We start from the raw sequence: 13,751 nt of genomic DNA, 5'->3' as shown, positions 1-13,751 counted from the left end.
CGGCTGCGTGGGCACAGACGGGAGATGCTGAGGAGGGCGTGGGACGGCTGCGTGGACACAGACGGGAGATGCTGAGGAGGGTGTGGGACAGCTGCGTGGGCACAGACCAGAGATGCTGAGGAGGGCGTGGGGCGACCCTGTGGGAAGGCAGTTTGGTGGCTTCTTCAAAGCTGAGCAATTCCTCCCGTGTGATCCGTGGCCATGCCCGGCATATTTATCCAAATGAGTTGAAAACTTAATGTCCACTCAATACCTGCACACATAGGTGTCGACAGCAGCTTTATTCGTAATCACCAGAACCGAGAAGCAGCCGTGATGTCCTCAGGAGGCGAATGGATGGGTAAACCGGGCGCACTCAGACAATGGACAGTCAGTGCTCGGAAGAAATGAGCTACCAAGCTGTGAGAAGACATGGAGGAGCCTTAGATGCATCTTACGGAGCAACAGAAGCCAACCTGAAAAGGCTGCGTGCACACGGTGCGATTCCAACCACATGACATTCTAGAAAACAGAACTGTAGAGACAGTAACAAGATCAGTGGTTGCCAGGGGTTTGCGGGAGGGAAGGATGATAGGTGGAGCACGGGCTAGTTTTAGGGCCACGAAATTCCTTGGTAATGGTGCATGGGTGTCTTTACACGCTTATCCAAACCCGTAGAAGGCACAGCACCCAGAGCGAACCGTCACGCACACCGTGGGCTGTAGTTAGGGACAGTACCTCAGTGTTAGGTCCTCAGTTGTAACAAGTGTTCCACTCTGGCGGGGGATGGGGGATAGTGCTGGGGGAGGCTCTCTGTGGGGGCAGGGAGTATATGAGAACTCTCTGGACCTTCCTCTCAATTTTCCTGGGAACCTAAAACTTCTCTAAAAAGTTGTATCTCTAAAAAGTAACCAAACTGGATTGGGCACATTGGCTCATGCCTGTAATCCCAGCACTTTGGGAGCCGAGGCAGGAGGATCCCTTCCGTTCAGGAGTTTGAGACCAGCCTGGGCAACACAGTGCTACCTCGTCTCTACTAAAAATATAAAACTTTAGCTGGGTGTGGTGGCTCATGCCTGTAGTCCCAGCTGCTCAGGAGGCTGAGGTGGGAGGATTGCTTGAGCCCAGGAGGTCAAGGCTGCAGTGATCACAACACCGCACTCCAGCGCAGGCAACACAGCATGACTCTGTCTCAAAAAAAAAAAAATCATAATAACCGGCAGAAATGAATCTCTGCTTCGGACCATATGAAGACAGGCACAAGCAGGGGGGCCCAGTGGGTTTGGGGGCGGCTCTCAGGCTCAGACAGGCCATTAGCTGTCTTGATAGCTCGAGACTCAGGCCTGCGAGGTCCACTAGGCTCAGGTGTCTACAAAACTTAGGATTGATAAGAATTAAATAACAGGAACAAGTGAGGCCCTTGGTCACACTGGCCACCCCGAGTACAACGGCCATGCGTGACTCGAGCTGTCCTGTGGGCCCTGTAGAACCTCTCCGTCGTCCTGGAGAGAACCGGGGAGCAGCACCGTTTCTGTCCTGAAGGCTCGGTAGAACCTCTCCATCGTCCTGGAGAGAGCCGGGGAGCAGCACCGTTTCTGTCCTGAGGGCCCTCTAGATCCTCTCCATCGTCCTGGAACCTCTCCGTCGTCCTGGAGAGAACCGGGGAGCAGCACCATTTCTGTCCTGAGGGCCCTCTAGATCCTCTCCATCGTCCTGGAGAGAACTGGGGCACAGCACCGTTTCCAGCAGCAGCATTTTAAAGATTGGATTGTCAGGTAACTTCCTCACCCTTTTTTGCATATAAACTAAAATGGGCATAGTCATATTATGCCATAATAATTGGAAACATAATGTTGCTTAAGGTTTTCTATTTCATAACTTGTTTTAGAAATGTGTGCCTCAATTGATGAGCCAATTACCTGCATACTGACAAGTGTAAATAGGTTGGTAAGAAGTCAGTGCCACCAAGGCAGCCCCAGTGGCCCTGCCGTGACAGAAACAGTCGGAATCCTGAGGCTCAAATGGCTGCTGCTGTCGGTCAGCATTAGGGCCATCCTGTCAAGCTGCTGGTGACCCACAAGGGCCGGCCCCTGAGTGCAGCAGAGCCTGCGGTTCTCCTGGAAAGTGCAGCTGTGGCCAGAGGGTAGCCTGTCCTGGGCAGGCCAGAGGAGAGGGTCAGGGGAAGAATAGTCCCCCAAACCCAAAGGCCTGGTTAGATTTGTAGATTTGGGCCGGGCACTGGCGGGTGGTTAGATCTGGGCCGGGCACTGGCGGGTGGTTAGATCTGGGCCAGGTGCTGGCGGGTGGTTAGATCTGGGCCGGGCACTGGCGGGTGGTTAGATCTGGGCCAGGTGCTGGCAGGTGGTTAGATCTGGGCCGGGCGCTGGTGGATGATTAGATCTGGGCCGAGCACTGGTGGATGATTAGATCTGGGCCGGGCTCTGAGGGGTGGTTAGATCTGGGCCGTGCGCTGGTGGATGATTAGATCTGGGCCGAGCACTGGTGGATGATTAGATCTGGGCCGAGCACTGGTGGATGATTAGATCTGGGCTGGGCGCTGAGGGGTGGTTAGATCTGGGCCAGGCGCTGGTGGATGATTAGATCTGGGTCGTGCTCTGAGGGGTGGTTAGATCTGGGCTGTGTGCTGGTCGATGATTAGATCTGGGCTGGGCGCTGAGGGGTGGTTAGATCTGGGCCGGGCTCTGAGGGGTGGTTAGATCTGGGCCGGGCCCTGGTGGATGATTAGATCTGGGCTGGGCACTGGCGGGTGGATATTTCTGTGCCGGGTGCTGGCGGGTGGTTAGATCTGGGCTGGGCTCTGAGGGGTGGTTAGATCTGGGCTGGGCTCTGAGGGGTGGTTAGATCTGGGCTGTGCGCTGGTGGATGATAGATCTGGGCTGGGCGCTGGTGGGTGGTTAGATCTGGGCCGGGTGCTGGCGGTGGTTAGATCTGGGCTGTGCGCTGGTGGATAATAGATCTGGGCTGGGCGCTGGCGGGTGGTTAGATCTGGGCCGGGCGCTGGCAGGTCAGCATGGGCTGCACTGCCGTCTGTGTTTCCTGTTCCATGTCATGGCCTTCACGCGTGACTCTCAGAACCTGCCGTCCTGCGTGTGCAGCAGGGGCACAGAGCCTCTCCCCAGCTGCAGCCCTGTCCAGACCCCCTTCCCTGCTTCCCTGCCATGCTGCCTACCCAGGGTGCCGGGCCCTTCCCGCCCACCTCTTGGACTCCACAGGGACTAGTGGGTGGAGGACAGTGGGCCGTGGTGTGTCCAGCGAATGACGGCTACACTGCAGATTCCCCATCAGCTTTTTGAAACATCCATGTCATCTCAAACTACAACACGTTTTATCTCCCGAGATGCTTTCAGCAGCCCTTGAGCATTTTTTTCTAGTTTGCAAATTGTGGTTTTTCTCATCAGTGTTCTCCTTCAGCAGAATGGCTCAGCTCTGAAGCTGGGCTTTTGAGGAGCAGGAATTCCTTCTGTGGCTGCAGTAGGAGTGTTGTGGGAACCGACCGGCCCAGCTTGCCTGGCTCCCGCCAGGGCCCTGAGGATGACACACGACCTTTTGTGTTGCAAAGGGCTTGGCTGAGCTTGCGGGGAAGGGGGAGGCCTCCTGGGCTGCAGGCCGGAAGTCCCGGGTCAAAGTGCTGGCAGGCTGGCTGTGCTCCCCGGGAATGTAGGTCACAGCCTTCCTTGCCTCTTCGGGCACCCGCCGGCTGTGGGCACTCCCGGGAGTTCCTGCACCTGTGCTGCCAGGTGGCTCCTCATCCCTGTCCTGGCCTCTGCTCTCATGAGGATGCGAGGATGCCGTCATGCTGGGTTAGCCCAACCTGCTCTAGCACAGCCTCCTGTTAACCAACTGCACCTGCAGTTACGTGTTTGCAGGTGAGCTCACCCGTGGGATTGGGGGTGAGGATTTCAGCACAGGGATTTAGGGGACACAGTTGAACCTGTCAGGGTTCGGGTCAGAGCTAAACGTAGGACCCCAAATGCCGGGATTTTAAAGGCATTCTGCATTGCCCTTCACGAAGGAACCTGGGGAGCTCGGGTGGGGTCTGTGAGGCCCAGGATCCCCCAGAGGCCCGGGGAGTGTCTGGGATGGACATGCTCAGCACACACCGCCTTGAACGCCCGGCCCCACGCTCACCTCAGAGGGCGGCGCAGCCTCACCATCGATGGAAGCCCCTTTGGAGGTGGGTGGGTATCAGGGAGGAGCAGCCCCGCTCCGGGCGGCCTCGCCCTCCGTCCTGGGCCCCTGCCATGGGCACAGCTGTGGGCACCAACGCAGCCGGGAGTGCAGCCTCAGGTGGTTACATTGAGCACAACTTCCCTCTTTGAGTTCTTGTAGGAAGGCTGTGTTTTTTCTTGCTGGAAATGAATTCTGGGAGGAATTTGTAACACATCATTCCGGAGAGTCGATACAACTTGAAAGTCCTCCCCGCCAGTGTGTGCAGAGGACAGAGGGCAGCTCCGCCATGTCTGCCAGTCTTGTGGTGACAGCAGAGAGCTCTTGAATTCCAGGCCCCAAGCCCCTTCCAAGGCTCTCCAAGTCTAAACTACCAAGATTTAAACGTTTGGAGGAAAGTCTTGATTTCCCTGGTGTAGTGGAATTCTACCTAAAGTTTTACTAGGGGAAAAAGTGAGTTCTTTCGGCAAAAAAAAAAAGTTTGAAACTTGCTCATCTGCTCGTCATTCTCTCATTCATTCGCTCACGTGACGAGCGTGTTGCGCGCTGCCACCTGCCAGGTTTCACACTGTGCCGTGCTGGGCGGTGAGCAGAGAACACATCTAGTTCTTCTCAGGGTCGTACCTGTACCTGGCACACGGGACCTGCACTGTCCTGGGTAATCCCACAGGTCTCCCGGGGCTGGTGTCACGGCCTAGGAGGTGGCGTATGGGGAGGGAGTGGAGGGGCCTTGGTGTCTCCTCAGGGCCGTTTCCTGCACACACGGGCTCCTATTCACTGCCTTCCTTCCTGAAGACTTTAAAGATAATTCCTTCTTCCTGTATGGGGTACAGTGTGGGTTCCGGTCCCAACAGCTCGTGTTTCTCCCCTTGCAGATATTTAAGAGCCTATTTTGTACCAGACATTGTCAAGCTTTTTTAAAAAACGATATTTATAGAATCATATCCAGGTATATTTTATCTAATTGTTAGAGTTCAGCGGCAGTAAAATATAATTTCCAAAAAAGAGAGTTGACAAAATAAAAATCTAATGTGATTGTGTCACCGTCCGGATGAATCTGAACATGTGCCCGGCAGTGGCCTCTTACGTTGCTAGGTCAAAACAGAAACTTTTGTTGGGGTGGGGACACCGTGTCGCTCTGTCCCCCAGGCTGCAGCACGGTGGCGCGATCTCAGCTCACTGCAACTTCCACCTACTGGGTTCAGGTGATCCTCCCACCTCAGCCTTCCAAGTAGGTGGGACCACAGGTCCACACCTTCACACCAGGGTAATTTTTGTACCTTTTTTTTTTTTTTTAAAAAGAGATGGGGTTTTACTGTGTTGTCCAGGCTGGTCTCAAATTCCTGAGCTCAAGCAATTAGCCCGCCTTGGCCTCTGAAAGCGCTGGGATTACCCGTGTGAGCCACGTGTCCGGCAATACATAAACATTTTCACCCATCATTTTCATCAGGGCATTTAGTCGGCATTGTTTCCCCAGCATGTTTATTTGGCAAACATGATTTTTTTTCTCCCCAAACATGAATTCTATGGAAATGCCAGTTGCATTTGGAAAATATTCCAGAAAACAGTTTTTTTGTTTGTTTAACTTTTTACTTTGAAAGGTGTTCACCAGTTTATTTCAGTAAACTGACTACTTAATGATATGGCAAAAAACAAAAACAAAAACAAAAAACCTTCTGAAATAGAAATAGGTGTTGTTTGCAGTCACTTGGGAGATAGTGAAGACTGGTTTGAAAGTACATAGTTAATCAAGGCTCAAACTCTGGAAATTAGCGGTTCTGTCCGTTCCAGCTCTCCCCCTCCTCGATTCTTTCACTCGGTTAGGCTTAAATTCAAAACTTTGAATTTAGAAAAGTCTTTGACCCTCTAGGAAGTGGGTGCGGCTTTGGTATCTGGGCAGAGCGGAGTTCACCATCCGGAAGGACAGCAACACACACTCTTATCAGGCGTATGTTTTAAAAATAACACATTTTTGAATCCTTTTTCTTGATTCAGTTTCAGTATTTGTCATTCTCATCCTTTTAAAACTTGTGAGTGTTGGTGGAAGCAGTTCCGGAAAGCTCTTGGGGCCCCCAGGTGTCATGGTCAGCTGGGGGTCTCGTCCCCACTGTCCTCGCAGCAAAAGCTGGATCCAGTCACGCTGTCACGGGCCTGGGCCCCTCTGTGTATTCGTGGTGACCTAAAAAATCTGTTTCCTTCAAAAGGCGCTCTTAGAATATATGACTAGTTTAGGAGATTCAAAGGAAAATGAAACACCTCAAATTTAAAGGTTGTTTTTAGACCATTGGAGCTCCCCGGGAGGCCCGGCAGAGTGCGCCTGGAGACTGAGTGGAGTGGAAGTGGGTCGTGTGTCTGTGGGTTCCTCCCGAGCAGAGGTCCTCCTCAGCCCCCTCCAGAGCTGCCTGCAGCTGAGCTGGGCCAGCCTGCCTGGGTGCATCTCCCTGGCCCACAGAGGAATGTCTGTGTTGGAGGGGCTTGGTTTGGGCTGACCCAGGCCCTGTCCCGAGGTGCTACCTGTTTCTATGGACTGCAGCACGTGGCAGCAGGAGGTTTCCTCAGGAACGTGTGCTGGGAAGAAATCCTGGCCCTTGGGAAAGGCTGGAAGGGGCTGGGTTCCTCTCGCTTTTGGGTGTGTGGGGTGGTGTCGTCTCCTCTGGAAAAAGGAGAAGCACCTGTCTGCTCTGATGGTGATGCGTAGTCCCAGCACGCTGTCTCTGCAGATGGTGCACACAGCGGCCACCCTGCAGGCTGCACCACCAGCCATAACCCCAGTCCAAGGAGACCTGTAACTCACCTCCTGCAAAACGTTTCTTATCAAGCACCTGCTTGCAACGGTTATTAACCATGCTCTTTAATAATTTTGGAAGTTTGTGTTTTAAGCTATGTATCGATGTTCATATTTGACACCGATTTTCTAACCATTAGAGATATTTAATTAAAAATTGTAAATAAAAGAGGCAAAATGAAAGTAAAAGGAGAAGAATTCTAGGGAGAGATATTGGGTGTCAGAAGTTATTTCTGAAAGTAAAGTGGATGACACTGAATTCTCTTCAGAACCATCAGCCCAGCCGGTGATGTTCATCTGCTGGGGGCATAAATTTAAAATGGAAAGGCTCTTTTCCCCCTTACTTTCTCTTGTTTTCTTTTCTTTCTTTTTTTTCTTTCTTTTTTTTTTTTGAGACAAAGTTTTGCTGTGTCACCCAGGCTGGAGTGCAGTGGCGCAATCTTGGCTCACTGCAACCTCCTCCTCTTGGGTTCACGAGATTCTCCTGCCCCAGCCTCCTGAGAAGCTGGGATTACAGGCGCTTGCCAACATGCCCAGCTAATTTGTGTATTTTTAGTAGAGATGGGCTTTCACCATGTAGGCCAGGCTGGTATCAAACTCCTGACCTTGTGATCCTCCCACCTCGGCCTCCCAAAGTGCTGGGATTACAGGTGTGAGCTACCACGCCCGGCCTCTTGTTTTCTTTTCTAACTGTGAATTGTAGATCCTATTAAAAGAAAATAAAACCCAGTGACTCAGAATTCTAATGATACATATTTTGCCCCTTAAAAAGGCTAACTACAAGTGCAGTACAGCATCGAGGAACTTAGTCAACGTCTCTGACTAGCATAGATCTATCTATCTGTCTATCGATCGATCTATCTGTCTGTCTGTCTATCGATCTATCTGTCTGTCTATCTATCTATCTAATCTCCTTGATCTGGTTTTGGTTTTTCTCTTTAGAAAATGAAATGAAATATGATACCAATAACAATGAAGAGGAAGAGGGAGAACAGTTTGATTTTGACAGTGGAGATGAAATCCCAGAAGCGGACAGACAGGCCCCCTCAGCCCCTGAGACAGGAGGTGCTGGAGCCAGTGAAGCCCCTGCACCCACAGGTGAGTTTCCAGGAGGGTCCCCAGGTGAGTCCCCAGGTGAGTCCTCAGGCGGGTCCCCAGGTGAGTCCCCAGGCGGGTCCCCAGGCAAGTCCCCTGGTGGGTTCCCAGGAGGGTCCCCAGGTGAGTCCCCTGGCGGGTTCCCAGGCGGGTCCGCAGATCGCCAGCGTCGGGGTCACCTGTGCTCAGCCATCGGCTCTGTGGGGCTCGCCCATTTTCTCCCCATTCTTACTGCCCAGTTGGAACATTGTAGGGAAGGGATGATTTCTAGGGGCCAGAGACTTACGATTTCTTCATGATATACCTGAAATGACTTAATTTAAGATTGGCTAAGTTTCTTCTCTTTGTACTATTTTCCATGATTTTCAGCCTTTTCACTCTACTTCTGTATTTTGCAGAGAATAGGTGTTGCTATTTCCCAATAAAAATGAGCTCATCATTGTGTCACTAGATTAAATGAAGTGTTCAGAGCGTGTGGGATGAAGTAGCTGTAGAGGCTTCTCTTTCTGAGTCTGGCGGTGGGCTGGGTGCTTTCATTCGCTGACCAGAGGGACTGCGCAGGGCAGGCTGCGGTGGGAGACCCTGCACAGGGCTTCTTCGTGCGTGGCACCCGCCTCTCGGCTCGCACGGTGTTTCTTCAGGTGCAGTGCCAGCCTCTCAGTTTGCACAGCGTTTCTTCTCTCGGTTGGCCGGTGTTTCTTTGGGCGCAGCACCCGCCTCTCAGCTTGCACGGTGTTTCTTTGTGCGTAGCACCGGACTGTTGGTGAGGGGAGTGGCTGCCCGCCTCCAGCAGCTTCTCCCTGACTTAGCTCATGGGATGAGCCTCCTGTAGTGACCAGGCTGCGTCTGTCTCGCCTGCGCACAGGGGTGACGCTGGGTTCCCCATGTGCGAGTGCTCCCTCCGAGGCCCACCCAATGACCTGGGAACGTCCAGGGGTCCTGGCATGGCATGGAGGGTGGAACTCATACCTGCTTCCCGCCTGTACTCCAAGAGGGCACGCTTGCCATGCCCTTGGTGGTGTGTGTGCTGACAGGTCCTTTCTGCATCCCCAGGAGGTGAGGATGGAGCTGGAGCAGAAACCACCCCAGGGGTAGAGCCTGCTAAGCTGGTGCTCCCAACGAAAGTCAACCCGTATTCTGTCATCGACATCACGCCATTCCAGGAGGACCAGCCGCCCGCCCCTGCGCCCAGCACTGAAGAAGAGAGTGTGGGTCTCCATGTGCCCTGCGGGTACTCAGTGCCTGTGCCCTGCGGCTATGCGGTGCCTTCCAACCTGCCCCTCCTGCTGCCCGCCTACTCCAGCCCAGTCATCATCCGTGCCACGTCCCTGGACGAAGAAGGTACTGCTGCCCTCCTCTCCACACCCCCAACGTGGCCTGTGGTTCCGTCCTCTCCACGCCCCCGACGTGGCCTGTGGTTCCGTAGAGTCGGGGCCTGACCTTCCGCCGCCTCCTCTCCACACCCCCAACGTGGCCTGTGGTTCCCTCCTCTCCACGCCCCCGACGTGGCCTGTGGTTCCGTAGAGTCGGGGCCTGACCTCCCCCTGCCCCCGCCCAGGTCATTAGACGTTTGTTTATGGAGTTGGAAAGTGAGCGCCCCGTTCCTCTTCCTCAGTGACGGGAGCACCCCTGAGGGAAGGCCAGGGCGTATTGTTGGGAAAATTTTGAAACAACGTCTGGTCCCGAATGTGTTGCCTCCTCATGTCTGGGGTGCCTTGAACTTCACCCCGATTTCTGGTTCCCCCACCAGGTGCTCACGGGAGTGTGTGCAGCTTTTGGCCTATGTGGCTCACTGTGCTAGATGACAGTTACCGTTAAGTATGTCCCGTGTCGCCTGCTGGTCTAGAGACTCGGGCTCCCTGGGGTCAGAGCGTGTCTCCCTGTCTTCATTCCAGAGGATGGAGGGCAGTGGGGTGGAAGAATTGCCTCAGGGGCTCCCTGTCTCCCACCCATGGTTTTCCTCGCTGGGGAGATGCCTCAGGACCTCGGCAGAGTCCTCAGTGCAAGGTCAGAGCCACCTGGGGCAGCACAAAGGGCGCAGAGTCAGCCGCTGAGGGCGGTGTTCCCCGCAGCCAGGCCACGCTCTGAGCCAGGACTGTGGGTGCCTTCAGCGCCTCACTCACCTGCAGTCTCCGTGTCCTCAGTGCTGACAGCTCTGTTTTGAGTCTGCTTTCTCCTCCACTTAGTGAGAAGGAGCCACTGTGTGCTTTAGAAGGGGCTTGGTTGGTGGAGCCCGTTCTCTGCTGTCCTTACATGGCCCTGGCATGTGTAGCCGGGCGCCAGCTGTGTCTGCAGAGCCCCAGGTTTCCACTGGAAGGACAGCGTGTAGGCCACGGCTGCTCCGACTGCAGCCCAAGGGCTGGGGCCTCCTGTCGGCCCCGCTGTAGGCCCAGGCGCCAGGGCAAGGGTAAGCACATACCGTGCCTCCGTCGTCAGGAGTGACCCAGTCGAGGCGTCTCGGCCAAAGGTTTCCTTTTTTGCCCAGCTCTGTTTCTGTGCTGCCTTTCCCAGGAACGCATTGCAGGATCCCCAGGGTTCGTGGGTTGTGCTTCTAATGGAAGCCCACAGCCTCTACGCCTGAGACCCGATTCTTACTCCTGTAAAAGTTTCAGTGGAAGCAACCTTCCCTTTCCAGTTAATAACAGTTGAGGAAAAAAATCCTTAAAGAAAAATCTTGATTTTGGATTTTGGGAATTGCAGAGGTTTCAGGATAGACGGCCTCCCGTGCGTTTCCCTGTTGAAGTCGGCCGGAGTCCTGGGAACTCACCACAGTCTGCATGATCCACGCTGCTGTTGTCCCTCTGTGACCACGGAGCGTGAGAACCCCCCGGAAACGAGGGCGTGCGGAGTGTGGCATTCTTGGCTGAAGGAAAATACGTTTATTTTAAAGTGATTTTCTTATTTTAAAATATTATTTTAAATAATTGCACACCATTTAAAGTAATTTGTTTTTTAAGTAACTTAGCATGAATTTAAAACAAGTTGCTTATATTCGTTCTGTCAACCTAGAGCCAGTAACAATGCCTTGTTCTAATAAAGACTATGTAAGTCCCGGAGTAGAGGAGCAGATGGCTGTCCGGTTGCGTTTTGATCATTGAACGAGAGATGTGAACGCAGACCTCTTTCCTGAGAGGTGGAAAAGCGTGGATTTGGTGCCAGCCCACCTCCCCGCACCCGGGGGGCACTGCTGGCTTTTCGGTTCCTTGCTCCAGAGCCTCCCTGGGGCGGGGCGGCCACCTGGCTCTGCAGGCTTCCCTGGGACGTACAGCCCAGCCAGGCTCCCCGGGTCCGCGGTGGGAGGTTGCAGAGCCCTGCCTGGAGCTCCCAGCTGGCCAAACTGGGGTGGCCGGGTTCCGTTACTTTTCCTGCCAACCGACACCAGCTCTGAAGACATCTGCAGACAGGTGCTGCTCTTGTTTACGACGCGCGGACCCCTTGTGGCCAGAAGCCTCTGGGTGCGCTGCTGCTTGGAGCTGTTCAGGTGACTCCCTGGTGTGCGTGTCTGCCTCCTTCTGACCTTGACAGACTCCGTTTGCAACTTAATTTCCTGGAAGGCGGAGGACAGAAGAGTTTCCAGGGGTGGATGCCTGAGAAGGCTAATGTGTGTGCCCTGGGGATGGGAGTCTGAGCTCTGGACGCCCCGTGGGGGAGACAGTTCTTGGCGTACAGTGAGATTGCTGCCGGGCAGGGCGTCCTGCCTTTGTCCCTCTGCAGAACGCTAGTGAAAGCTTTGTGGCTCTTTGGGTGTTTCTTTGAGGCAGTGTAGTAGCACGGGAAGGGCAGTTTTGGGACTGGGCAGATTGGATTTCAGATCCTGCCTCTGCCCTGACACCTGCCCCTCAGGAAGGTGACCCGGAACACTGAACCAGCAGATGCCTGTGGGATTCGCAGCGCTGCCCGCAGATTCATGCCCGCAGCCCTCCCGGCATCCCATGTCTGTTGTTATTCAGCGTCCAACTGTGTGGCGGCGCCTGGTGTGACCAGGGCCTGTTTTCATGGATGAGATCTCCAAGCAGGTTACATTGAGCCTAGCTCTCTCGGACTTTGAGCCAACTGCTGCTGTTTGAAAACGGTTGAGAACTGTTACTCACCCCAGAGATAAATTCCCTTTAGAAGGTGTTTCATGGACAGCTGCTAGCGTGGGGCTAAACAGCAGCCGCCGAGTGCTGCTGGCTCTCCTTCCTCACGTCATTCTTGGTGCCATGCGGCTGGGCGGTGGCAGATTCCTCAGGGGACCACGCAGCCCGCACGCGGTACAGCCATCACAGACTCTGGCTGGCTCCTGCCCAAGAGCCCTCTGAGGTGGGAGGGGCTGCTCCTTCTGCACTGGTGTCTCAGGCTGTTCTTTGATCGTCTAAGTTCGTGCCCCACCTGCGTGGAATGTTTGGGAAGCCTGCACTGTGGCTTTGCTCACGGCTCACCGTTCACCCTGGAGAGCCACAGATGGGCAGGAAGGAATCGCCAGTCGGGTCTCACCGTGCGTGTGTTTGTGCGTGGAGGGATGTGAGTGTGTGTGAGTGAAAGTTGGTGTCACATGTCACAAGCGTAACTACTCTCTTGAACATCTTTTGAGTGTGCCAGGTGGATGCCCCTTCAGGCCAGTCACAATCATGGCTCCTGTGGACATGTGGAATGGGAGAGAACATCCCGTTTCTTCCTAGCTCTAGCCTGATGCATCTGGGTGCCGGTGCAGTTTATCTAAGAGCTAAAATATTTTAAATTTAGTAGTTAATCATCGCTATGCTAAGATAAGCCTCCCATTGATAAGAAGGGAAAGCGTGAAATCATTTTCAAGGGTAAAAACACCAACTTCGTAAGCATTTCTGTGGCGCGTAAAGCAGCATCACTTATTTTCTCTCCCAGCAGAAACACCGGAAGTCATGGAAGATCGCCAGCCCAATTCTCTGAGTTCCGAGGAGCCTCCAAACAGGTACCTGCCTCCATCTTCCCGCACCTGCTGAATTCCCGCCTTTCTCCTGAGGATCTGGACGCGGGGATCCTGGTGTGCATCCCTGCCCGCCATCCTCAGCTCTGCGCGGCAGGGGCTGTCCCAGCCCCACCTCCTGCCTCAGGTCCCTCCCAGGCGAGTGTTCCCTGGAAATGTAGGGTCAGGACCCCCAGCACACCTCTGGGTGCTCACCCTGCTTCCGGTCTCTGCCTTCCCAGCAGTGTCTCCGCGGTGCCACTGGGCTCATCCTTGCACCACTCCCCATGGGACGCAGTGTCCAGAGGCCTGATCCCTGCTGTGTTCCGTCGTCAGCAGTGGTGCCTCTCCTGGGGCTATGCTCGGTGTGTGTGGCGAGTCTGACCTCACCGTCCTTCCGAGCAGAGCATTCCCGCAGCTTCCCATTGCCAAGGGTGACATCCCAGTCCCTGTGTGTGCAGGACTCCGGTGGCCCATGTGACCACCTGCTGTGGGCAGAGCACCACAGTTTATGCTGAGTGGCCTTGCATCTCTTTCTCCCACCGACCTGCCCCTGGACGTGGAGACGGGCCGTTGCGTTGCCCACTGGCATCTCTACCACCCAGCGTCGTGAGAAGGGCCTAAGAGGCCCTCAAAGGGGTGGCTGAAAAACCAGAAGACAGTTCAGGCCTTCTAGGGCAAGGACTGTATTGCTGCTGTATTGCTGCTGTATTGCCCTCGCCCCGTGTTCTGTGCTGTGCGTAGGTGGAACATCTGGAATACTTATTTACAGAGTTATGA

The 13,751-nt window shown here is 54.3% G+C and overlaps 1 protein-coding gene across 1 annotated transcript in view; it reads left to right on the top strand.

Moving 5' to 3' along the window:
• Positions 1-13,751, top strand: part of ARHGEF10 (Rho guanine nucleotide exchange factor (GEF) 10) — a 174,042-nt gene that overhangs the window by 9,047 nt on the left and 151,244 nt on the right. The window contains exons 2-4 of the mRNA XM_011968597.1: positions 7,895-8,050; positions 9,101-9,388; positions 12,911-12,977. Of these exons, the coding sequence (XP_011823987.1) occupies positions 7,895-8,050; positions 9,101-9,388; positions 12,911-12,977 (511 nt within the window). The remainder of the gene's footprint in view (positions 1-7,894; positions 8,051-9,100; positions 9,389-12,910; positions 12,978-13,751) is intronic.

The sequence above is a fragment of the Mandrillus leucophaeus genome, unplaced genomic scaffold, assembly GCF_000951045.1.
Source record: "Mandrillus leucophaeus isolate KB7577 unplaced genomic scaffold, Mleu.le_1.0 Scaffold85, whole genome shotgun sequence".
Taxonomy (NCBI): domain Eukaryota; kingdom Metazoa; phylum Chordata; class Mammalia; order Primates; family Cercopithecidae; genus Mandrillus; species Mandrillus leucophaeus.
The sequence above is the reverse complement of the archived record's forward strand: the minus strand, read 5'-3'. Positions and strand labels throughout refer to the sequence as shown.